The sequence below is a fragment of the Xiphophorus hellerii genome, chromosome 10, assembly GCF_003331165.1.
Source record: "Xiphophorus hellerii strain 12219 chromosome 10, Xiphophorus_hellerii-4.1, whole genome shotgun sequence".
Lineage (NCBI taxonomy): Eukaryota > Metazoa > Chordata > Actinopteri > Cyprinodontiformes > Poeciliidae > Xiphophorus > Xiphophorus hellerii.
The window spans coordinates 9,370,131-9,394,371 of NC_045681.1; the positions used below are offsets into that span (position 1 = coordinate 9,370,131).

Sequence of the window (24,241 nt, forward strand, 5' to 3'; positions counted from 1 at the left end):
ATAATGACTGGGAAAAAAATGTGTTTAATTTTAGTTTAGTCTTTATATAGTCAGAAACAGAAGTAGGAAAAATTATATCTACAAAATTAAGTTGTGCCTCAAAAAATCTATTTTCTAAAAGCTCAAGATTTTATATTTCTACTGATTACATAACAATAAAGTTTGTGGTCTTCCTGTAAGCGTGTATGTTGCTATCACTATTGAAAAGGACTTTAACAGGATGAGTTACAGCATTTAATTTCCCACTGGGACTAATAAAGTATTTAATTTTTTGCCTGGGTTCTTTCTGCATGGTTTCTATAAACGCTGCATGCATGAGTGGGTTTTCCCAGCTCAAACACATGACTATTGGCTCATTGCTTTCTCTAAACTGGTATGAGTGTATCCCTGCGTGGTTGTTTGTTTTGTGTTGTCCTGTGATGAACTGGTTATCTCTCCAGTTGTACCTACGCTTCTCACCCAGTGACCCCAGCAGATCTTTCTTTACATTCTTATTAAACTATTGTGGATTTCAGAAACCATTTAGCACGTTTTAAACATCCTTGTATCAGGGCATCAGCCTTGAATGGATCTGCCACCGCATCAGAATGTTTACATTTTCTCGTTTTGTTTTGTTTTTTTTGGGACAGATAAAGGATTGCAAAGTGTTGACGTTAGACAGACAACTAACAGCACTGACCTCTAATTGGAGATTTCTGAAATAGTTTTGACTTCCAAAGCCGTCTTAAAATGTGTTGTTATTAATCAAAGGCGACAGCAGACGTGAACAAATGACACAAACCTTCACTGCCTGGTAAAATTGGTCCGGTGACGTCAGGATCTGGATGTGGGCTCCCGGCACCCGGAAGGCGGGTACTTGCTCCGCCATCCATCGGAAGTGGCTGCAGAGGCCTTCTGAGCCCTGAGCTCCGGCTGACCCGGTGGGCCTGGAAACGTGGCGTGGCGCTGGCTCGGCTTGAGCAAGCAGTGGAGCCAGCAGCAACATGGCTGACCTACGGAAAATAAGCACACAGAAGTACAAGGATTTTGAATTGTTTTAATAATATATGGCAGCTCCTTTATGCACCATTTCATCGGGTCGTTTTTTGAAGCAACAATTAACTCCCAGTGGGTCAACAGAAATAAAACAAAAAGGAAAAACAAGTTGAGAAGCTCTGTTCAATACTCCCGCGCCTCACTTCCGATGTCCATCATGGCGCCCAGAACGATTTAGTGACGAATTTATCTTAATTAGTGTGCAACACTGATTCAAAACTTAAAATACACTCATTATCTTTTTCATTTAATCACAAGTGTGGGAGCCCAGTTCCAGAAGGACTAAGAGAAAATATATCGATGTGGAAAAAATATATGCAACACCTTCTGCATACATCCAGCTTTTCAGGGAGAGGAGTGTATACCTCTCACTGGTTCCCTCGTAGCATACATGCATTCCTGCTTGGCATTTGCAACTAAAACTTACTCAGGACAAACACTTAAGTTTTTAAACTGCAGAGAGACTTTCCAAATTTTAAACACTAACTCATAAAACAAAAAAACAAAAAAATCTAATTACTTCTTCATGTCAGCCTAAAATGCACTGAATTATCTTGTTTTGACAGCAGTGGAAAAGTTATTAAATGAGAGTACACCCGGCTCATAGACGGGGTTATGTCACTGAGGCAGAAGATGTTGAGTCTTCTTTCAGTAAGCTGTAAAGATAAGGCGGTGTGATGAGGGAGATAAGAAGCTCACTTTGAAATCCGTCATCACTATCATAGGAAATATAGTCATTAACGTATAGTTGCCTTTGGCATCTTTTTCTGAATACACGGCACGTTTCACAGAAGGGAAGTAACTTCCATTTACGCTGATGGCCTCCAGTAACAGTTTTCAGCCTTAGGTGGCGTAATTCAGGAAATAAAACGAGCCATTTATTCTGGTATGTCACTATGCCACATTTCTGCTGATAAAAAGCATGCAAGTTAAAAAGAGCTCTCGTTATCAGCATGCAGGGCTCACCTAGTTATCTCAGGTGACATCTTTAAAGGATCTACATCCTAGTTCTGTTCAACAGATTTCATTGAACCAATTCAGCCAATTGGAAAGGCTGGTTTTATTTTTGGTTAGTTATATCTATGGATCGGCTAAACAGATTCCTCGAATGACTCGCAACAAAAAGAAAAAAAAAACGAGATAGAGATAAGATTTGTTACTTTCATTTTTTATTTATTATATCTAACTTCCTACTGTTAACACACCGTGGAACCAGATCTTTCACAGGGGACGGTAATTGTGGTTGGCCAAAAGAATAATGAGAGAAAGAAACAGGAGGAAATGAGCGGAAAACGCCTAATACATAACTAGTTTTGTTTTCTATCAAAAAAGAAATACGAGATCATTCTTTAAAAACACGTGTCAAACTCAATACCCGAAGGCCAAATACGACCCGACGCAGCTTTTTATGTAGGCGGAGACATAAATAGAACCTTCAAGATAACAGATATGTGCTTAGTTATTAATTTTTCATCTACACTGCTCAAAAAAATAAAGGGAACACTTAAACAGGTGTTTAACACTTAAAGTGTTCCCTCTATTTTTTTGAGCAGTATATATGTTGCCAAATTACATGTCATTTGGCAACGATCGCTGAAATATTCGCATCAACAATAATCACTATTCTTTTTTTTTTGCACTTATGCATAATTGTGAGTTTATTGCAATCTTTTTGTAAAAATTCTCAAAACCATTGGGTTTAAGTGACTGGTAACTCCCACCTGTAGGTGGCAGTATTTCTTACTTCTACTACACGGCTTCTTAAGCCTTGCTTGATGTCATGTTATAGTTTGTGATCGACATGGCGATGCAACAAAAACTTCACATTTGCCATCATGTATAAGACTTGATATATTTATTCATCAGCACCACATAATTGGTGATTTTGACTGCAAAGAAAAATTATAAAAAACATTTGCAATAAGGAATGCATCAATGTGAAAACATGTAGAATACTATTTACTCTTAAGTACTTTTTCAATGCAGAGACAACTGTTTATTAATTTTTTAACAGTTCATTAGTGGATTTTATTAATGTACAACCAGAAGGGAGTTCTTCACTTTGCAAAATTTAATGTTCTTTTTAGCATTTGACCTGCTCATCACTAATCAGAGCTGATCATAGGGGAAATACAAATCACTAACCAACTGATTGGTGCATCTTCAATTTGCACTTACATCAACTTATAACTACACCAAGTTCCCACAGTTTTATGCTGGTTAAAAACAAATAAACCTTTGATTGTGTACTGCTTCGATTCCTGTGTAAAGGCATCAAAGATATGAGGAAATTATGCTGAACTTCAACAACGAAACAAAGAAAAGGCAACTGGCGATGATGACGGCAAACCCACCTGCTTCCTTTTGGGAAACTTGAGCACGATCAAGGAAGCGAACGGCACAAAAATGTTGAACAGTCAGAACAAGTTATCTGAATCACCAGCAGTCGTCAATGCTCGTCAGTCATTCCAAGCATTTTTAGGTGAGAACCGAGACGTCCTGCTACCTCGTGATGCGTCAGGGCAGACTGCAGGAGACACACTTTCCTAGATGTTTCACTTTTGTTCTCGTCATTTCTTAGAATATTTCCCTAAACGTTAAATCTTTTCTTTAATAGTTTAATGACTTGAGACATACATTTTTTCCCCAGGCATTTTTCTTACTGTTGAATCATAAACCTTAAATGAGGGAAGTGAGGTTTTTATGTGACCTCCTGGATGAGTCGTTAATGCACTTTTGGATTGATTTTGTCAGGTTAGCCACGCCTGAGGAAGTCCACCACCGTTTCCAGTTTTCTCCACTTGTTGATACTGGCTCTCAATGTGGCTCACTGGAATCCCAACTCCTGTAACCCTGCCCAGATGAATATATGTCAATGACTTTCTTTCTTCTCATTTGCTGTTTTTCTTTGAGTATGATGTGTTGCTTTTTACAATAGTCTACTTCACTCAGAACAAACAGCTTCAATAAAATTAATTTCTTGACTCAGGCTGTAATGAGGCATGAGTGTGGCTCATTACACTGAACTCAGCTTTCCAAAGAATAAGCAAAAGTCACCATAAATCCATTAATGAACAGTGGAAGGAATTATATTTTCACAATGCTCCAAACCCATTTGGTCAGTTTTCCCCCGTCTTAATAAAGAACTATTCATTTGAAAACTACATTTGGTTTTAACTGAGGGTGTCTGATATTAACATTTATTTAATGATCAGAAGCATTTAGGTGTGAAGAAATCTGAAACGAGGCAAACATTTTCACTGAACCAAGTTTTATCTATTTGTTCTTTGACACAGCCTCAACATGCTAAGACAGATAAGAGAGGCACAATGGAAATTCCTGTCCTTAACCTCTAAAGATATAAGACATAAGCTCTAATCATGGCTGGGGCCTATATTTTTCCTAATCTTATCCCTCGGTTTTATTTTAGTGATTTAGTGAAGAAATAAGAAAAAATAAGGCTCAAATCCAAGATGTCCTTGGTACAGAGAGAAACAACTAAACCAATAGAGCTACTGGGCATCCCAAATCAGTTCTCATCATCTCCTGATCGACTACAATGCCAGAGAAAATATAGACATCGTATAAGTCAGTGTCTTCGCAATGTTTCTATTCCCCAGAGTTTGCATATGACTGCTGTCTGGATCATAAAGTAAAACATATTTTGTCTACATACTGAGCCTTTTGTTTCTTTGACTGGAACTGTTTGTCATCATTTACTCACAGTTTCAAATGCACAAGACAAACATTTCTTTAAGATCCCAGAATGAAACCATTTCTAGACTGACTACAGTTATTTATGACAGCCGTCCACATTTTTTAAACTTCTGTTTTTGCCAAGGTTCTCTCGTTTATAGAGGCGAGCATAAAACAAAGAGTTTCTCCAAAAAGAAAGATAGTGGTTTTCTAGGCAGCTCTTCTGACTGATTGACAAGTATAAACAGGGTTTAGAGCTGGACCAATTATCCAAATACTGCAAGTCTTTCAGGCTGGCCTTTACGATTCACTTTTTTTTTTTTTTTACCCCTCCAGGGGGTCTTTTTGTGGGCTCTAGTGTCCCTTAAATGATAGTGGGCTGACAGGAAACAGGGAAGGAGAGGGGGGAAGACATGCGGCAAATGTCGTCGGGTCCGGGAGTCGAACCCGCGACGGCCGCGTCGAGGACTCAAGGCCTCCAAATACGGGTCGCGCTAACCGCTACGCCACCACGGCACGCCCTACGATTCACTTTTAACACTGGGCAAAACGGACGGTTCTTCACAAAAAAAGATGTTTCAAGATCACAAAATGTTCAGTCATACTGTCCCTGAGATGTAAAGTCCTTCAAATGAGATGCCAGAGAAAGTGCTAGACCAGATATTTCTCCAGCTGGTTGGATAGAGTAGTGGGCTTTTACTCCTGGACTTCGTGTAGGTGCACACTGCTGGTCAGGTGACTGAAACACTGGACTTATACCTCACAAGAAAGAACAATATGACTGTTGGGAAATATTTCTGTTCACAAAAAAAATTACAAAGTCATGGACAGCCATCCATGATGCTTATTAAGCAACATCTTTTTAACCATTTTTACTTATGGAACCACACATGGGCCAATTTCAACACTGATCATGCAATTTCCTACAATTTAAAGTTCTTTGAATGAGATTTTTAAGTTTTCTTCCACTGCTGTGAACTCCTGGTCAGCTGGCTGAAAGAATGCTTCTACTTTTCCCTCATTAATAAGAATGACAAATTCTTATTTTTTACTAATTCCTCAGGTTTTAAAGTATTAGAACCAAAGACCTATCATCACCATTGTGAGGACTTCAACCCTGCTCTTTCTGTCCCAGTGAAGGACATCTAGGGACAGGAAGAACTCCAGTGACCCTGAAGGCGGGGTGTGGACTGCCATTTTGGCCGCTTGTTCAGATTTCCATTTTTGTAGCTTTCCACATCCAGTACGAGATTGACTCACCAAACAAGACGAGCCTGAAAGAGCTCAAAGGAAGGGTAAAGCTGAATATAATTAGAGGGAATCTGCATTGCAGAATGCGGAAAAGCTGAAAAGTAACACTTTTAAGGTCAAAATGTAGTTCAAATTGTAAAAAAAAGAAATGCACTTGCTCTTGATTCTTCTTTTGCTTCCCATTGTTGAATACAGGCAGGTTTTTCTCCGCTGCAGCATCTGCTGTGTAGAACGAGGACTGCAGTGGGTGCTGTTTGCCTGAAATGTGTATTTATATATAATATAAACACAGTTCGTTATGATTATTAGAACCTTTCTACTTATTTTAAAACTAGTTGATAAGCTATAAGTGGCACATCTGTGAAGGAGCTGACTGTAGGTTAGCAGATCTGTAGAGTAATAACTCGAGTAATTATCAAGCTAACCTCAGTTTGTTATCTTATCAACTTGAACAGAAAAAATGTAAAACCCTGTCCGTCCACTTTGTGAAACTACAACAACAAACACAGCTATCAACATCTACAACCTTCAAACCAGGGTTTGAAAAACCTTGGTTGATATGAGTTACGACAACATTAAATTTCCTTGGATTAAGTTGAATTGAATCATTAGGTTAGTTTATTACTGTTCCATTAATAAATCTCAAAGGTTTTCATAGAACGGTTGAAATTATAATTCGACAAAAATACACACACTGCACTTTCCAGATATCTACAAAATTTTGTAAACCACATTTCATTTTCCTTTTCACTTCTCAACGGTGGGCTAGCTGTGTGTTGGTTTATCCCAGTAAAATGCATTTACGTTTTAAGTGGCTGTCTGCTTCAGCAGCTCTTTTTTTTCTCCAGGTAAAATAAAACCGTAAATAAAGTGATTAACGATGGGTGGGTTGCAGCACCTCCCACTCCCCCAATTTGATTTTTCCAGTAAAAACAGACAATAAAACGTTCAAGATTAGGTTATTCATGTTCTGTAAATAAACGATTCACTTCGAAGAAACCCTGGGTGTGTCATTCAGAGAATTCACTACACCTGCTAAACGTTCATTAATAGACCTGAACTGTCAATGGGATGGACTCTAAGGAGAGATCAGGTGCCTCATACCTGTGGTGCAGATGAAGGTGTGCGCTTTCTGTAACCTGACGGACGGTTGAATAACGGCTACTTCAGTTAAGGACAGCTTTCTGTCAAGGTTATCTGCGGTTTTAGGAGTCCGGGGAGAGGCATTCCCGACGGCTTTTCTGGAGATTTTCCGGATGAACAAACGTAAGTTTAAAAAGAAACTATTATCCAGCTGAATTTTTTTAAAGAGCCTCTTTAAAACAGCGGCACTGAACTACACGCGTCCGATAATGAACCCATCACAGTTAGCAAGCGTTGCTAAACGGAAACACGGTTCAGTCTGATAAACACGGTTTTATCCAAGCGTTTGGGTCTGAGGCAGTGAGCTGCGACTCTTACCCTCTCCTTCTGTCCTGGGCGCGGAAGAACCGGTCAGATATCCGGCTAAAAACCCCGGCGATGGCCGGGGAGTATACCGAGTGCACCAGCCTCCTCCAAGTCATGGGAGCTGCCATTGCTGCTGCGCCGAGTTATTTCCAAAACTTTATCGGTACCACAGTCGGTGAACAGAGACAGTGTTATCTAAAAAGGGTTTCCTTAACTTCATATAGAAGCACCTCTATGGAGGGCCAACACTGACATAATTCAGAATAGATTCTTATTAAATCTATTTGTTGTAGTGAATTCTCTGAATGTAACCAAGTAAGCATGTAATTAATTGGCTTATTTATTTAATCGTCTTGTTTGTTCGTTCATTTATTGATGCATAAGAAAAAGTAAAAAGGACAGGCAGAATAAGATGCAGGAGTGAATAAATCAATGAATAGGCTAACTATTGCAATATTAATCAGATAAAGAACTCAGTTAGTCAAATGCTTACATCTATGTCTGTTTTGGTCCTCCGTACTTCTTACACACACTTAAATCCAAAAATGATATAATAAATTACACATATCAAAAAATTTTTGATTTAACATTCTATTCTAAAAGTTAGAATTAACTATTTTAAGCCTCCATAAACAAGTATGGAAATTTCTGAATCATTACTCAGATTCAGAAATTTCAAGTATTCATCGCCAACTTTGGTCTCTATCAGAAGCTGCTGTTTGAATGAAACATAACTGTAGAAATAAAATGTTTATCTGTGCTTCATGATAGTTATATTTGTTTACCTGTTTTTGATAATATCTGCTGTTTTTGGAAGCATCAAATTCAGAGAAACATGCTGTTATTAGCTTCAGTTTCTAATAGTAGATACTAAGAACCACAATGACTAATATGACCTTAAAAAGACTGGGATTATTTTAAGTTTGGCAGAAATCTACTTTGGTTTCTGCCTTGCTTAAACTAACTATTAGCTGGAAAGCTTATCTCTGTTTCACAAACATTTGAAGAAGCTAAGACTAAGATATTGACTGCGTGTAGCTTCTGAACAGATACACACTCCAAAAAAATCTGAAAAATGAAAGTATGAACAGAAAAACACACATTCACACATACATTCCTGTGGCATTTCTTTAATCTCTGCCCTCCATGTGACCGGTTAAAGTGTGATGTTAGCTGCAAGTGGTGTGGCTCGTTGTCCTGTCCTTATGGCAATCAGCTTGTTGACACATGGATGTATAGGTCATTTTATTAACTGGGGAGGTTTTACACACATTTTTTATTCTTGGGTCCATTTGAAACACCTGACTGTGTCCAACTTTTAATCATACAACTGCAGGTGAAATAAAAAAAAAAAAAGGAGCATTAGTTCCTCCACTTTGTGCAATTCACCAGTAACACTGACACAAAAAGAATCCCACAGCATGATGCAACCACCACCATACTTTCAGAATTGGTGCAATTATTATAACACAACACCCTTGTGTTTTCTCTTCTGACCATAAAACCTTTCTACAGAATGCAGTAGCTTGTCCAGTTTTAGTGGACTTTGAAACTGTTGATTTTGGAGAAGGTGCTGCTGTCTTGGTTAGATATGATGTCACTTCCTGTTGATGTAAAACTGGCTGCAGGGTTGAGCTCTGGTTGGTTCCTGAACATTCTAGCTAATTTCCTTCAATCTGAGGGAGATTTTCTTCTACATCTTGTTTGAATCAAAGTAACGAGTAGAGATGTTGGACCTGGTAATCTTGGATCTGCAGTTGGCGTTTCCTGTTATTTTGTGTATTGATTAATACAAGAAATAGTTCTAGTCACCCAAAGATATCACTCCTTTTTAATTTGGGAATTTGAAGGCGTGTGAAAATATAAATTGCTCTTTTTATCCTCCCATCAACTCTGACTAGTTCCCCTGTACTTGATGATTAATAGCACTCGTGGAGCATGATGCTGCCACTTTCCTGTAACTGTAGAGTTGTAGTTGGAATGACTTGCAGTTTTTGTTCTTCTCCACACAAAGCATGTTGACCAAAAAGTTTGATTTTTTTTGTACTTTCTTGCACTTTTTACTTTCACATCAATATGTGCTATTTTCTGCTATTCTGTCCCATAAAAAAATTTATATTGTGATTATAATACTAAAAAAAAAACTGGAAAAATGTGCTTTATATTTAGTATGGAAACAGCTTGATCAAGTATTTTCTCTAGTAGAAATAAATGATAATCTTGTTTTCATTTTTTAACAACTAGTTATGGGAGTTGTTGCTCTGCATGGAGAAGACTTTTCTTTCTGCTATCTTTATGGTGTCATCCAAACACAGCAGGCTTTAAAATGCAGGGCCTTTCCTTGTAAAAGTGCCAGACTCTACTGGTTGTTGCTCAAGAGCACTTACAGTAAGCCAGACACTTCCTGGCACAACACAACTGCCCGGAGGGACCTTATCCTTATCTTTATACATTTGCTGGCTTATGAGCCAGTAGGTTAGACGTGTTTTTTTTATGTTCAATGACAGTGCATTGATTTGCATTTGCATTTGAAGCTGGATAATTTGAAAATATGTCAAAGTTTTAAGGTAAGGATTTTTTTTTAAATTATTTATTGAAATCCATTTTTGTTGGGGCGCAGGTGACAGGGAAATACCTGATTAAGCTGAAGTACACAAACAGAAAACTGATCAAATCAAATGTTTATTATTGCTCTGCAAAAACATGATTTTACTAAAACACATATTTTTAGAAATTTTATAATTTAAGTCGATGCTAAAATATTGGAAAAAAATTTTGACAGCTCAAGTTAATTAACGTTTTATTGAATCTTAAATGCAATTTTGACTCATGACCAGCAGAAAATCAAGTTTTAATATCAAAAATAACCTGAATAAATATATAAAGCAATTTTCTGATTATTATTTCAAATTTAAATGGACAAAAACAACAAATCTTTGCATTAATGTAAAAACATGCAGGATTATTATTTTTTTATATATGTTGAAGTATCACTACTCTTCTATAAGTCAAATCTTATCCTGATAATAAAATATTCACAACAACAAAACCCGATTAGATAAATGGCCATCCCACCTTCTCAGTGAGTCATTGTTACGCTTTTGGAGTAATTTTGGTAACTCAGCCTCACCTGGGAAGGTTTACTACTGTTCCATGTTTTCTTCATTTGTGGACAATGGCTCTCACTGTCCTTTGCTGGAGTCCCAAAGTCTTTGGAATGGCTTTGGGACTTTTTTCCAGTCTGGTAGACATCAATAACCTTTATTTTCTGCATCTGTTCTTGCCTTACTTTAGATTGATGCTCTTTTTAGATCTTTTGACCTATTTGGTGTGAAGTGGGACCAGTCAGGCCTGATTGTGGCTGTTGAAATTGAACTCTAGCTTTCCCAAAATTTGGCTAATCACAGTTGATTTATTATTCTTTACGAAGAGAATAATGAATCTAATCTAATTGGGGGTTTTGCATTTACAGTGAAGTGGTGGTTGGGGTCCACAGCTGCCTGCAAACAGCTAAAATCAGCAAATGCTTAAGACTCCCACTAAAAATGGTTATAATTGCCTATTGTAATAGTTCAAACACCAAATGTAACCTAATATGTATTCATATGCAAAGAGGAAACTGTGTTGGTCTGAATGTGTCTTGCATTCACGCTCTTCCTTATCTCCACTCATGGCATTACAGTAAATTACCGCCGAGGAAAATAAATAAGGCTCCTGGATTGGCTTCTTTGCAAATGCCAGTGTTAAGTAAAATTTCCAAGCTGCATTTTGTTTTGAAGTATCTTAGATAAACTACAAAAATATATACAAATATGTAAATTTTACAAACGATCTTGAGTGGCCGGTGGTCCACTGTATTTAGATTATTTTTGTTTTATTATGGAAAAAAAACAACAAACGGGTGTAGTTTTGTGAGTAGATTGAGGCATACTCCTACTTTGCGAAAATAGAATAAAAACAAACTTTCTTTCACTTCCTTTATGAATAAATAAAACTTTGTCCACTACCTAACCATTTTGGGAGAGTAACTGTGAAGGGTAGATCTTTTTTATATGTTGTCTTTTTTTTTTTTTTTAAATACAGATTTATATTTTTCCATATCCCCATAACACTCACTTACTCAAAATATTTCAACCATCTATCCTGTTTTTAGTGAGTAGATTGAAACAAAAAAAAAGCCTTAAAACAAGGTTTTTTAAATGTCCTTTATGAATAAATAAAATCATTACCCAACCAGTTTGGGAGAGCCTCAGTGAAGGGATAGCAGTTGCAGACTTGTTTTTGCTTTTTAAAATTAAACTTTTCATATCCTCATAACCCCGGCTTGCTCAATAAAATATTTCAACCATCTATCCTGTTTTTAAAAGCAATTACCCAGGGAGGGTGATTTTGTTTTATTGTGCCATGTGTGCAGCTTTTAACTTTTTCACCTTGTCGAGAAGGGAACCCAGTACCAGGAAACAAAGCGCCAAAGGTCACGCTGATTATTTATTGGCAATCTGCCCGGGCGCGAGCGCAGCCGCTTGTTCTACTGCGCAGCGGGAGCGAGCGCGAGCGCGTGCGTGCGTGCGTGCGTGTGTTTACTGGAAGAAGGTCTGAACGGAGGGGGGGGCGGAGCCTTCCTAAACATCGTCTTTTACTCGCACTGGAACAACCTCCGGTAACCTTCTAACACACACACACACACACGAACTCACCCACTCTCTCGCACGGGATCTCTCCGACCGGCCGCATTCCTCCGCTCTCCCATCCAAACCCCACGCGTTTTTTTTGCGCGGGGGACACTTCTCTTTGGATTTTAATGCCTGAGTTAATAATTCAGCTGGCGCTACTTTCGGGTAGTTTGCGGGTCTTTTCCTTCGGCGACGAGCGGCTGCGGTGCGGACTTCGGCACATCGGCAAGGTAAGTTGTGAGAGGAGGCTCGAAAGTGGGGAAATAGTCCGCCGCTGAGCTCGTTTTAGGACAGCTGCTCTCATGTGGACCTCACAGCTGCTGGCTGGATTAAATTTAACCTCGTTTTCATCGGATTCTAGTTTAGGAATATAACGGCGAAGTTCGTTTCCGACTTGTTGTTCTCAGTAAAGGGCCATTTCGCTCTTTTTAGGGAGCCTGCACTACCATAAACCGGCTGTGGTTTCAATAAAGCAACGTGGAGTGGGTTTTTCTGCACCGAGCAGTGATTCATTAAAACAGACTGGTTGTACAATCTGATCTAAATTAGTTTGATATCTATGCTTTGCGACTGTGTGCTGTGAGCAATTGAAAACCAAAGTCAAAGTCCTTTGTTGTGCATAAACTTATCGAATAAAGCAGATTCTTTTGTGTTATTAAATTCTCAAGATTGTTCCTTTTCTCCAGGGCCACCTCTAGAAAATCTAAGGGCCAAATGGGGGCCACCAATAATCTGGGCCCTGGCATTAATCTATATTTTTAGTTAGACCTTCAGTAACATTTTAAGAAGATTTGCCTTTTTTAGTGGTAAAATTGTCAGGTAATTTGCTTGTAATAGTCCCTCTATGTAGATCAAAAGTCATGTTTGTTTATAAAAAATTACATTTGCACTAATAAACCCAACAGAGAATATTCTGATGCTAATTTATGTAATATAAAAACATTTCAAAGAAGCATTGATAACAAGATAGAAAACATTACAAGTCTCTTTTCAGTGCAGGCTAAAATCTGTTTTAAGTAATTTTTTAATAATATAAATACTGAAAATGAATCCAAATATGTATTTTTTTTCTTCAGGTGAGCTTCCAGATATATAATATGCACATAGGACTGTTTGGAAGGAGGTTGGCATCTTTTGTCATTACAGCACCTCCATCCCCCACTTGGTGGCGCCACCAGAGCCACCAACTATATTTGGATTTTACACCAAAACCAAAATCCAGTTTCAGGTACTAAAATAACAAATAATAAGCTGCGTATGTTTAGCTTATCGTCAGATATTCTCAGAATTTTGAGAATATCAGAATTATAACAGAGGGCCATTTCCCATTAGTGACATATGGTTTGGTGAATTCCTGTATTAAGAAAAAAGAACACTGAGGCACAAAAAATATATGTATCATAAAATAATCTAAATACATCAAAAATCAGCAGAACTCAAAGAAACTGGCCTGATCAGTGCACCAGTCAACTTTCTCTTGATTGGCAGCTCCAACGCTTAATGTTTTCAGCTATCCATAAATAATTCAAGATTTAAAAACAACTCCCAACTATTTCCAGCCTGTTAACACACCAACCAACACCATGTACTTTAAAAATGTCCTAATCAAATTTAGATAAAGGTCAGAATATCTCTGCTTATTTTGTAATTTATTTTTCTTCTGAATTGTTGTTGTTTACCTGCCTCAAAATACCTGCAGCTAATTTTTCTCTTTTGTATTGAAAAATAAACTTTTCTGCTCAGAATATTTGACCTTTTTGCAACTCTGCTTGCTATAGAGTAAGAAATGTATTAAAAAGCTAATTTAGCTAATTAGTCCCAGTATTTGCTTGGATACAGCCTGCAGTCTTGTTAATTTAATAAGGATCATGATTGGGAAGCCAGTTGGTTTCCACAAATGTGTTTGTTCAGTGAAGGATAACTCAGTTCAGGTTTAAAAGTGCTTAAAAAAAAAAAAAGCGAAACAGCCCTTTTTATGAAGTGTCTTTGCAAATCGGAGGCCAACTTCCTGGCTCGGTTCTGCTCTCTGTACCGTTACGGCGCCTCCTGCTCAGCTCACCGTCTCTCTACCGATCACTGTCCGGTGGAGCGGGCGGTACTCTGCAGAGGATCCCAGCAAAGCAAGCCAGATTGGCTCCACTATTATTATTATTTTTTTTATCCCATTGAACCCAGAGGAAGCCCCCCTCCTCCTCTTCCGACAGCCGGGATAAAGAGTTATTCAGTGAAAGAAGAAAAGAGGGGGAAGGGAGGAGTAAAAAAAAATTGTGCCGGACTCTTTCACTGTGACCCCGATTCAGAAATCCCTTGTTGCGGTGCGCCGATCGAAGACAATTGAAAGCAATCAGGATCCAGTTGCCGTCTGGCTGCACGCTGCAGCAGCGAGTACGCTGAGGATTCATTTAAACTAAATATAACCCGCTCCTGCTCCGTGCATTTGTCACAGCCGCCATAACTGCATTTTATGTGGGGTAAACTGAGAGCTCCAGTGTGGCAAAGTGCTCATTTGTTTATGTCACTGCTCATGAAGGAGTGTAAGTTTCCAGCGTGGCTCAGTGTTTGCTTGTCACCAGCCTATATTTAGATGGAAATGCCTAATCCCTGCTCCATCTTTCTCCGTCTTCCTCCAGCTGTGCTTAGGTGCCCTCTCCCAGCCCCTCTCTGGATGCATCAGACCCCTCCTCCCCGGGGCCCTGGACCCGGCTTGTGACTCCGCCAACCTCGCCCCGTTGCCCCTCCGTCTCCGGTCACCCTGCTCCACGTTTGCCTCCACCTGTCCGTCCCGGGGCTCCTGCTCCGGGCCCCCTGCCCCTCGACCGGCGGGCAGAGGCAGGGGGCCATGGCGCCGCGGTAGCCAGGCCCCTCGCAATGAGCAGTGTGACCCCTTCGGAGAGCAGCAGGATTCAGGGGTCAGACTTAGCCCCACTTCACTACAAGCCCTTCAGCTCGCATGAACACTACCAGCAGGTCAGTCAAGCCGGGTTGTTCTTCTGGGTTCCTGCTCTCTGGAAGCGTCTGAAGTTTGATTTTAGACATTTTCTAGATCTGAATAAGTTGGGGGGGGAAAAGATTTTTATTTCATTAAATTCACCTCACTGCAAAAACAAAATATCTTACCAAGTGGTCCATTTCTAGTGCTATTTCTTTGGTCTATTTCTTTTTTGGTCTATTTCTAGTGCAAATATCTTACTTCACTTGAAACAAAACAAACTTACAAGTAACTTTCAGAGCTTGTTTTAAGTTAATCATTCTTGAACATTGATTAAAGAGTACTACTTCAGCTTCATCTGATAGTTTTTCTCTTATAATTTTGGAAAAATGTTTAAGTTAAAAGATCTCTCAGTAGAACTATTTTAGTAGGAATGCACCAATCCACGTTTTCAAATACCAATATCTGAGGTTTAGAAACTAAAAATCAAACCAAGTATTTTTGTCTAGTTTCTAGTGCAAATATCTTAGTTCACTTGATATGAGGCTAAACTAACTTACTACTAACATTTCAGCAAGATATGGGAGCTTGTTCCAAGTCAAAAATTCTTGAATATTGATTAAAAAGTTCTACTGCTAGTTTTTTCACTTATAATGTTGGAGAAAATGTTTAAGTTAAGAGTTTCATTAGGGATGCACCAATTCACTGTTTTCACATCCGATACCGATATCTGACATTTATTATCGGCTGATTCCAATGCAGGAAAACAATGAATTGATTTAAAACGTTTATTTTTTTTTAAACACAGGCATGACATTTGATAACGCTACACCAGTCCAGCACACCTAAATACACCATTATCTTCACAAACTTGGTCAAACATGTAAAAACAACACAACATTGTCACCGATAACCAATCTAGAAATTTTTTCAATATGATACAAATAATAATATCAGATTGGTGCATTTCTACTTTGTATCAATATTGAGGGATTATTGACTTAGGCAAATTCTTACATCTTGCTGAAAAGTTACTTGTATGTTAGTTTTGTCTGATTTGCTGAGATATTTGCACCAAAAAATAGATCCAAAAATACTTGGTCAGATTTTGTTTTTGTGGTTCATCTTTTCATGCATCCATTCAATAACTTAAGCCATCTGTCCATCCATCTGTTTATCAATCAAGTTTAATTGATTCACACGTCTATTTCTTAATCCATTCATCTGTTTGTCTTATCATTTATTCATTTGTCCGTTTATCCATCTATATCCATCTATCGTTTCTCTGTTTGCCCAGGGATCAAGTTTCTACATTAATTTTTTTTTCAGTTAAGCCCTTCGTTTGTCCATCATCTTGTTTTATCAGTCTGTTTGTTCATTTATTCTTCCATTTATCTCTTCTTCAATCCATCCATTTTTTCCATCAGTGTTTGTCCTGCTATCAGGTTTCATAATAACATTTTAACACTGCAAAAACACAAAATCTTGCCAAGTACTTTTGTTCTAGTTTCTAGTGCAAATTAGGGCTGAAACAATTAATCAAATTCATTTTGATTAATGATTTAACTATTGAAATGATCGTCAACTAGATTAATAATTGATTAATCGCTTAGTGGAGTAAATACACTGTTTGCTGCAAGAACATATACAGACAGTAAATAAGCCAAAACTGTACAAACTATAAATATATTTTGTATTTCAGACAAAATAAAAACTTGCTCGTTAAGTTTGATCTGCTCAAAAATCTTCAAGTGGTGATAATCTTCTATGAGGCAACTTTTGCTATAAAGGTTTATTTAATTTATTAAAAAATATTCAGTCATACTTTGTTAAAATGTAAACATTTTATCATGTTTTTCAGTTTCAGAGACATTTGCTACAAATGATTAAGGAATGCCATGTTGTTGCATTTTAGGTAGTAAAATGTTTTTCTTTTTTAAAAAGACAATTAAATTAGTGTTTATTTGCATCTTTTAATCCATTTCTGATATTTTAAAAAGACTTATATGCACAATTTTCCAAGTTAATTGATTAGTCGTCAGAAAAATCGATAGAATAATCTAAAATGATTGGCAGCTGCAGCCGTAGTGCAAATATCTTGGCTCACATGAAAAAAACAAAACTAACTTACAAGTAAGTTTTCAGTTGCTTGTTTTAAGCCAATAATTCCTTAACATTGAAGGAAAAAGTACTAGTTCTACTTATAAGTTGTACTTTTTCATCAATATTTAGCAATTATTGACTGAAAACCAGATCCTAAGTTACTTGTAAATTAATTTTGTCTTATTTCAAGTGTACTAAGATATTTGCAGAAGAAACTAAACCAAAATTACTTGATGATATTTTGTGGTTTTGCAGTGAAGTTGAACAGAATCGACGTGAGAAGACGTGTACCATGATCATCTTTTAATCTGTTTCAGGTTATGGATGCTCATCGTAAGCTTCTGGAGAGCGGCTTCTACTTTGGCCCCATTGGGGGTTTGGAGGCCAAAGCCTTGCTGAGCAAAGAAGAACCTGGCACTTTCCTCATCCGCGACTCGTCGGACCGCCGCTACTTCTTCACCCTGTCCGTGCAGACGGTTTATGGAACCAGGAACCTCCGCATCCACAGCGAGGAAGGCGGCTTCTTCCTCGAGAACGACTACCAAAACAAAGAGAAGGTACCGCGGTTCGACTGCGTGCTGAAGCTCATCACGTTCTACATGGGCAGAGGGAGGGACGTGCAACTGACCATGGATGGGGCGAGCGAAGGAAGTATGGAAACCATTTACCTGATGGACAGCCGCGGGATTAAAACCCCGCTGGAGCTGCTGAAGCCCCTCAAGATCAGCCCCTCGTCCCTGAAGCACATATGCAGGAGAGCGCTGAACCGAACGGGCCAAGGAGAGATGCAGCAACTCCCGCAGGCGCTCAGAGACTTCATGGAGAAGTACGACGCATCTATCTGACTGATGAGGAACAGCACAGAACGCTTCTCAGAGCTGATCAGACTGAAATGAGGTCACTGCGACCAGAATCAGCCGATCTCAGCACTTTTGATTCTTAATAAATCACTGTTGGGCTCTGTCTACCTTAACCCCCAGATGCTGGAGTCGGGTTTGGGTAACCGGCGATTACCTCGTCTAACCTGCCTTAGGAGAACCTGACCACTACCATTTGGGGTGGCAGATGAAGCCAGAGGTCAAAGGTCAGCGTTTCCTATGACTGACTCAGACGCAGAGCAGAGCCTCGTAGAAGATTGTAAACGATGGCGGGATCACGCCGCCGATGTCGGTGGGTTTTAACGCTCTTAAAGAAAGAACATCCTCATTTTTCCAACACTTTGGATCACAGGACAGAGAGACGGGGAGGGAGCAACAGAAAAAAGGCAAAGTCCAAACGAGAGAAGAGAGAGAGAGGGAGAGGGAGAGATCCCGGCATACAGTATTTGTTTGTCTGAGTGTGTGCGTTGTGGTTGTGCACATATTTCCATTCCCTTTTCCCGCAAATGTTGCCACATAGAGGGGAGTGGGCTGGCCATGCACGCTAGCTCAACACACACTCTTGCAGGTACAGGCCCACATGCCGGTTTTGTCTGCGTAGGACACAAAAAAATTCATTTCTTTTTCTGCTGTTTGTTTCTTATTCCTCCTCCATTACCCTTCCCTCCATTCTTTTTCTTTTTTTTTGATGCATGTGTGCTCTGACAGCGCCAGAAAACAGACCGCAGTCGCCGAGACAAAAGCTTGTTATTGACACAAAGGCTCTTGTGAGGGACCAAACAAAAGAAGAAGAAATTATTTTTATCCAGACTGCAAAGATGTAAAGATTGCTGGAGACTGGCGGTAATAATCCCGGGGATGGGGAAGGAAGAAGGGTGGGAAGACAGAGGAGGGGGGCAGAAGAGCGGGAAATGGGATTAGGGAAGGGGAAACTGAAGGAGGAGGAGACATACTGGTATACAGCTTGATAAAAACACTGATTAGATTGATGATGCAGTCCTACAGGATGTAGCTTGTGTAAATAAGACGGCTCCATCTTAGTCTCAAATCAGTTCTTTTAGAGTATTTTATCTAGAAATGCAACAAACTAACTTGTACTGGCTGATACCAATATATCCAATTTGTTTGAGAGCCTGACCTTCCAATTTTTAGGTCTGTAAGACAAACACTTTTATGTAAATGTTTTAATTCTGTAGCTAAAGGCTGCATGATGGAGGAAGTAGTAACAAACCCAAAGAAAAATTAGGCAATCATGAGATTTCTTTTATTTTTTTATGAAACTCAAAATAAACTCCATCAAAGGCGTGACATTTGTTGATATGCTTACACACTAAAAAATTTCATTTTTGATGCATTTAAAACATACCGTATTTTTCGGACTATAAGACGCTACTTTTCTCCCACCATGCCGCTTTGAACCATGGGGCTTGTAGTCCGGTGCGGCTTTTCTGTGGATTTTTCTTCAAATTTATTCAAACTCATACCCCGTAATCATGGAAACCACAGTAAGAAGTTCATATGATGCAGCTTTTAAGTTGAAGGCTATCGATCTGGCAGTACAGATCGATAGCCGCTGCACGTAAACTCGGCGAGAACGAGTCCATGGTTCGACGTTGGAGACGCAGGGCTGCGTCCTTAATAGCAGATTTTTTAAGGACGCAGCTCTCCTGAGAGCGGCGGAGATACCAGCGGCTTATAGCCCGTTATATGTACGTTTTTAAAAAAAAAAATACTTTGTGGGTGCGGCTTATAGTCCGGAAAATACGGTACTTAAAAAATTGAGATGCACTTATTGATCAGCTGGAGGTCGGAATTGGCTGAGTTTGATTCCGATTCTATTCAGTTCCAGTTTTAAAAAAGTGTCAGTGATGACTTTAATTAAAACTCAGAAGTGCATCAAAGTGCATGCTTATATATTTATTTTTGTAGGCAGATGGACATATGCATTTTGTGTGTAACATTTTTATTAACTTATTTCCTTTTAAGCCTTTTGTGTTGGTTGCCTGCCGCGCTCTCTTTCTCTTTCTCCCGGTCTTCCTGCGCCATTCATGAAGGAGTTAAGAGGAAACATGCTGTTTTTTGAACTGTTTATAACCTTTTTTTCTTTGCCTCTGGAGAACATCAAGGGAACTAAATACTTCCCTTAGGAGATTCTTTTAAAAATGCCTTTTGTAAAACTAACTGCAAGACTCAGATTTGACCCACATTATTATCTTTTTGTTGTGTTTTTCTCGTGCTCATACTCACCTGTAATCCATATTGGAATGGTAACCTCGTCTTTTCTTTTTAAATCACGAAACAGTGTGAGTTTATGTAGCCCCAGTGATGCACACCTTTTGTATTTAATGGTCAGATCTGGGTCTTACTGTCTTGCATCAAACACCAAGTTCTTACATGTTGTGCTGCAGCAGTAGACCGAGTGTATGTGAATCATTTGTCTTTTATAAAGACTCACTTGCAAAAGGCTGGCCACTAGTCTGGCAAAATACAAGCTGTAATATCTGCAATGTCAAAAGCATTACATAATAAATGAAAAGGAAACGTTGCACATATTTATATTTCTAAAATATTTCAATAATTTATATTAAAGAGCACTATTTTTACAAAAGCCAATGCAGTGTGCCCTGTGTGTTACTTCCTCACTGCCTGCTTCTCCTTTTCTCCCCCTTGAGTCAATATTGACTGGATATGCTTTAACTTACTGTAATGTGTTGCAAAGTAGTCTGTATTCCAGCAATTCCTGGCTTCACAACAAGATTATTTACTGTCAGATGGGATTTCAAAGCTGGAGGAAGATGTGTTTATACACTCTGAGAGATCGCTTCGAGCAACAGGGAAGGACGGCTGCACCATCAGAGGGCTTGAAATTACCGCAATCTTCACTTCTCGTATGTGTCAGTGGAGCATTGTGGGTAAATTCCATGCGAATCAGAGAGTGTGTTTGGGAAAGCTGAGTGCCACGCTGTGACAAAGGGATTCCCAGAAGCACGGAGACGGGCAAACCTTTGACACAGCAGTTAGTGTGCAAAAAGCTGACTTTGGGCTGGACTTGACTGGAAAAGGAATGCAGTGGGATTTTATACATCCTGCCTTTGGCGGCTAAGAGGGAGAGAGAGAGAGGATGGCGTCCTATAGGGAGTGTGTGAGGTCAGAAAGGTGAGCGCATCCACGTGGATGAGATTTATGACTGGCTGTGGTTTCACTCTCAAGCCAACCCTGAATCTGTGTGTGTTTGTGTGTTAAGTGAGATTACTGTTGGTAAAATTAAGCAGGAGGTGAGTTCCTTCATTTCCCAGCTCCCCACCTCCACCACATCTTCTCACACAAACACACACACACACGGTTCCCATTCCCTGCATACCTTGTGCTCCGTCTGAGGCCGGCTTCCAGGAAAGAGGCACTTTAATTGAGTTGAGTTTTTACGGCTTGCCTGGTGTTGGTGTGTGCGTCCGAGAAGGAGTGAATGAGTTGTCTCTGCGTAAGGGGGTGTTTGTGTGAGATAAATGACAGCACTGATGAGAAAACGACTTATTTCTGCAATTTAGAAACATCTGGGAAATGTGAAGTAATCAGCTTGCTGCCGAGCAACAGAATACAAAACTTATTTTGCTTAGTCCTATGGGGAAAAGCACATCTTTTACAAATTCAAACTTTATTCTCAAGAACATAATTTTTTTAAAAAGACAAGTAAAAAAAAAAAATTGAAATCTAAACTCAGGTCTATCACTAAACTATTAAACAAGAAGCCAAAATGAAAAAAGGTTTGTGACAAACTAAATACAAAAAGTTAATTAATTTTGGTAATTCTATGTAGAAAGTGGCATATAAGTTAATTTTACAACTAGTGAATTTAAATAATCTTAAATAGCACCAAAATTAATTAAAGTGGGGTTTCAATTAAAATTTGTCAAAAATAACTACCGCTATACTGCTGATTTGGAAGGGAAGGAGTTAAAACCGCTCCACGGGAAACTAAATTAGAGGAAAATACATGACAGCAACTACATTTTCTGCTAGTTGGCAGCAAAATTAATGATCGTAATGGACCTGGAGGAACTGAAATATGAGGGACGGTCCGTGATGATTAAACCTACAGCTAACTGCGCGGGAACTGATTCAATCTAACCTTTATTAAACTAACGGACCTTTACAAGTTGGACATTTAATGCGAGACTCATACTGGAACAAAAATTAGACAAAAAGTCAATTATATATAGCCACATCTAATTCACAACTAGTTAATTTAAACTCATGCATCTAAAGTTAAAGTCTTTAAATGTCTCAAATTCATTTAAAAAAGCAAACTGACCTTTAATATGTTAATCGCAGATCATAAATTTTGTCTTTGCAGACTATTTCATCTCTTTTCTGTCAGGCAAAAGTTTGAGTCGCACTCATTTACGTTGTTTCCTGTGACTCAAGACTGCCGAAGTCATAGACATAACAATTAAATGATAAATACATTTATTATATCTTTGGTTGAGGCTACCGCTAACTCACTGCCAGCAAACCCTTGCTAGCTAGTTAGCTAGCTAGCTAGTTAGCTAGCCTCTTTCCGTCTATCATGGGTAAGTGCAAATTTATTGGCGGTTGGTTGGACAAATTTCATACATTTCTGTGGAGCTATTGGTTTTCAGTTAAACAGTCTTAAATTTGAGTTGATGAAACCAGCAGAAACCCTGGATACATTTGACAGTATTTTAAAAACAATACCTTCATCACATCTGATTGGTGGATCATCTTCCTCTTTAGATCAGGAATGACTTGCTGGCCCAGCAAGCAGAGTGGCGTCAACTACCTTTAATAGGGTGCACGGGTTCTGGTGGAAAGTGAAATCCCCAGCACCATGTAGCATGTGAAGTAAATAATTACCTGGTAGACAGCTGGTCTGACTTTGGGCTTCATAAAACTCATTGGACCAACTTCAACAGATGACATAACTCCCCAAATCACCAATAACTGGGGAGTCATCTCAGCCCCACAAGGTTATGGTTATCCCTGTTTCTTGTGCACCTTTTTCTACCACAGGTTTTCCTTCCTGTAAACCTTCCAGTGGTGTGCTTGAAAAGAACTCTGTGAACTGCTAACATATTTAACAATGACCTTTTGTGTCAATGAATTTTGGATTTCCATTAACTGTAACCAATAATCATTAAAATTATAAGAAATAAATGCTTGAAATATTTCACTATTTGTGCGTAATTAGTCTGCTTTTAAGGTTTACTTTTCTGATTTGAGTCACTGAAATAGAAGAATGTTCCTATAATCTTCTAATTGGTTGAGTTGTTCCTGTAGAACTTGTTCTGTTTCCAAAGGATATAAGAGGAAGTCTGTCAACAGAAAAAATGCACTTCCATAACAATGTGACCACTTCTGTGTGGCAACACAATGTCAGGAAGGAAAGACATCAGCAATGAATCTCTTATAAAGTTATATGTATTTTAAGAGTAAATTACATTTAGATAGCTCCTAAATCTGTCCTAACATTTTTAACAGTACGTCCATTTTAAAGTTGCATTGGAATTCTAGATTCTGGAACAATGTCTTCTGATTGATGAGATGATTGACCTTAATCGACATCTCCATGGTTGGAGAAAACAAAACTCCTCATATCAGCACAAACACCTCATGCTAACTGTCAAACACTGTGGTGAAACAGTAATAATTTGGGCTTGGTTAAAGGTGATCTATGCTTCCTTGAACGTGTTAGGATAGGTCTACAGGCTAATCGAAGCATGTTCATAACATTTTTTGCCCAAAATTATTCTTAGATAGAGACTTTAGTCTAGTCAGTTCTGCCTATTTTGTCTGAATGTTTTAGGGCCTCTGTCACTTTAAATCCAAATAAGCTGCTGCTGGTTGTGCTTCCCAACTCAATGTTTACGCTCACGTGTAAAAATGGCTGCGAACTGATGCGATATTATATAACCATACGTCTTTGAAAAGCAGAAGTGGAGCCTCCTGCACAATCAACAATAATGTAGCGAGTGGTTTCTGAATAGTAAGTCAACAATGAAACACTTATCTTTTCCAGCAACCATTATAAAGCACGGTAAAACCAGCTGAGCAAACATGCTGGAACTCAGCTCAGGTTGCTAGATAACAGGCTGGGCTTCGCTGGGGTTGCTAGGTAACTGGGCAGTGCCCATTAAATAAGACTCAACAATCAGGAGGTTTTTGAAATGTCTTGTTTTCCAGTCACCAAAAAATGTTGACTTATTGCCAAA

At 38.8% G+C, this 24,241-nt stretch overlaps 2 protein-coding genes across 7 annotated transcripts in view; one reads left to right on the top strand and one right to left on the bottom strand.

Annotated features, from left to right (window-relative positions):
* Window positions 1–7,585, bottom strand: part of pgs1 (phosphatidylglycerophosphate synthase 1) — a 28,801-nt gene extending 21,216 nt beyond the window's left edge. For 3 of the 5 annotated variants that reach the window (XM_032573419.1, XM_032573421.1, XM_032573422.1), the window contains exons 1-2: window positions 7,444–7,585; window positions 782–992 (exon numbers count right to left, since the gene is read on the bottom strand). In XM_032573419.1, coding sequence (XP_032429310.1) covers window positions 782–992; window positions 7,444–7,559 — 327 coding nt within the window. In that variant the 5' untranslated portion in view covers window positions 7,560–7,585. The remainder of the gene's footprint in view (window positions 1–781; window positions 993–7,443) is intronic. The other 2 variants (XM_032573417.1, XM_032573418.1) reach the window with 1 other exon arrangement.
* On the top strand, window positions 7,073–20,627 carry socs3b (suppressor of cytokine signaling 3b). Of its 2 annotated transcripts, none has more exons than XM_032573430.1 (3): window positions 7,073–7,248; window positions 14,735–15,071; window positions 17,454–20,627. In XM_032573430.1, the coding sequence occupies exons 2-3, from the start codon at window positions 14,973–14,975 to the stop codon at window positions 17,979–17,981; spliced, it is 627 nt and encodes a 208-aa protein (XP_032429321.1). In that variant the 5' UTR covers window positions 7,073–7,248; window positions 14,735–14,972; the 3' UTR covers window positions 17,982–20,627. The 2 variants fall into 2 exon arrangements, with proteins under 2 accessions (XP_032429321.1, XP_032429320.1); XM_032573429.1 differs by lacking the exon at window positions 7,073–7,248 and adding an exon at window positions 12,088–12,334.
* The last annotated feature ends 3,614 nt before the right edge of the window (window positions 20,628–24,241 follow it).

Excerpts from the sequence above, each read along its gene's own strand:
- socs3b (XM_032573430.1), top strand. The coding sequence starts at position 14,973 with ATGAGCAGTGTGACCCCTTCGGAGAGCAGCAGGATTCAGGGGTCAGAC. Across the intron at positions 15,072-17,453 it reads CGCATGAACACTACCAGCAG|GTTATGGATGCTCATCGTAA; the intron begins GTCAGTCAAGCC and ends AATCTGTTTCAG.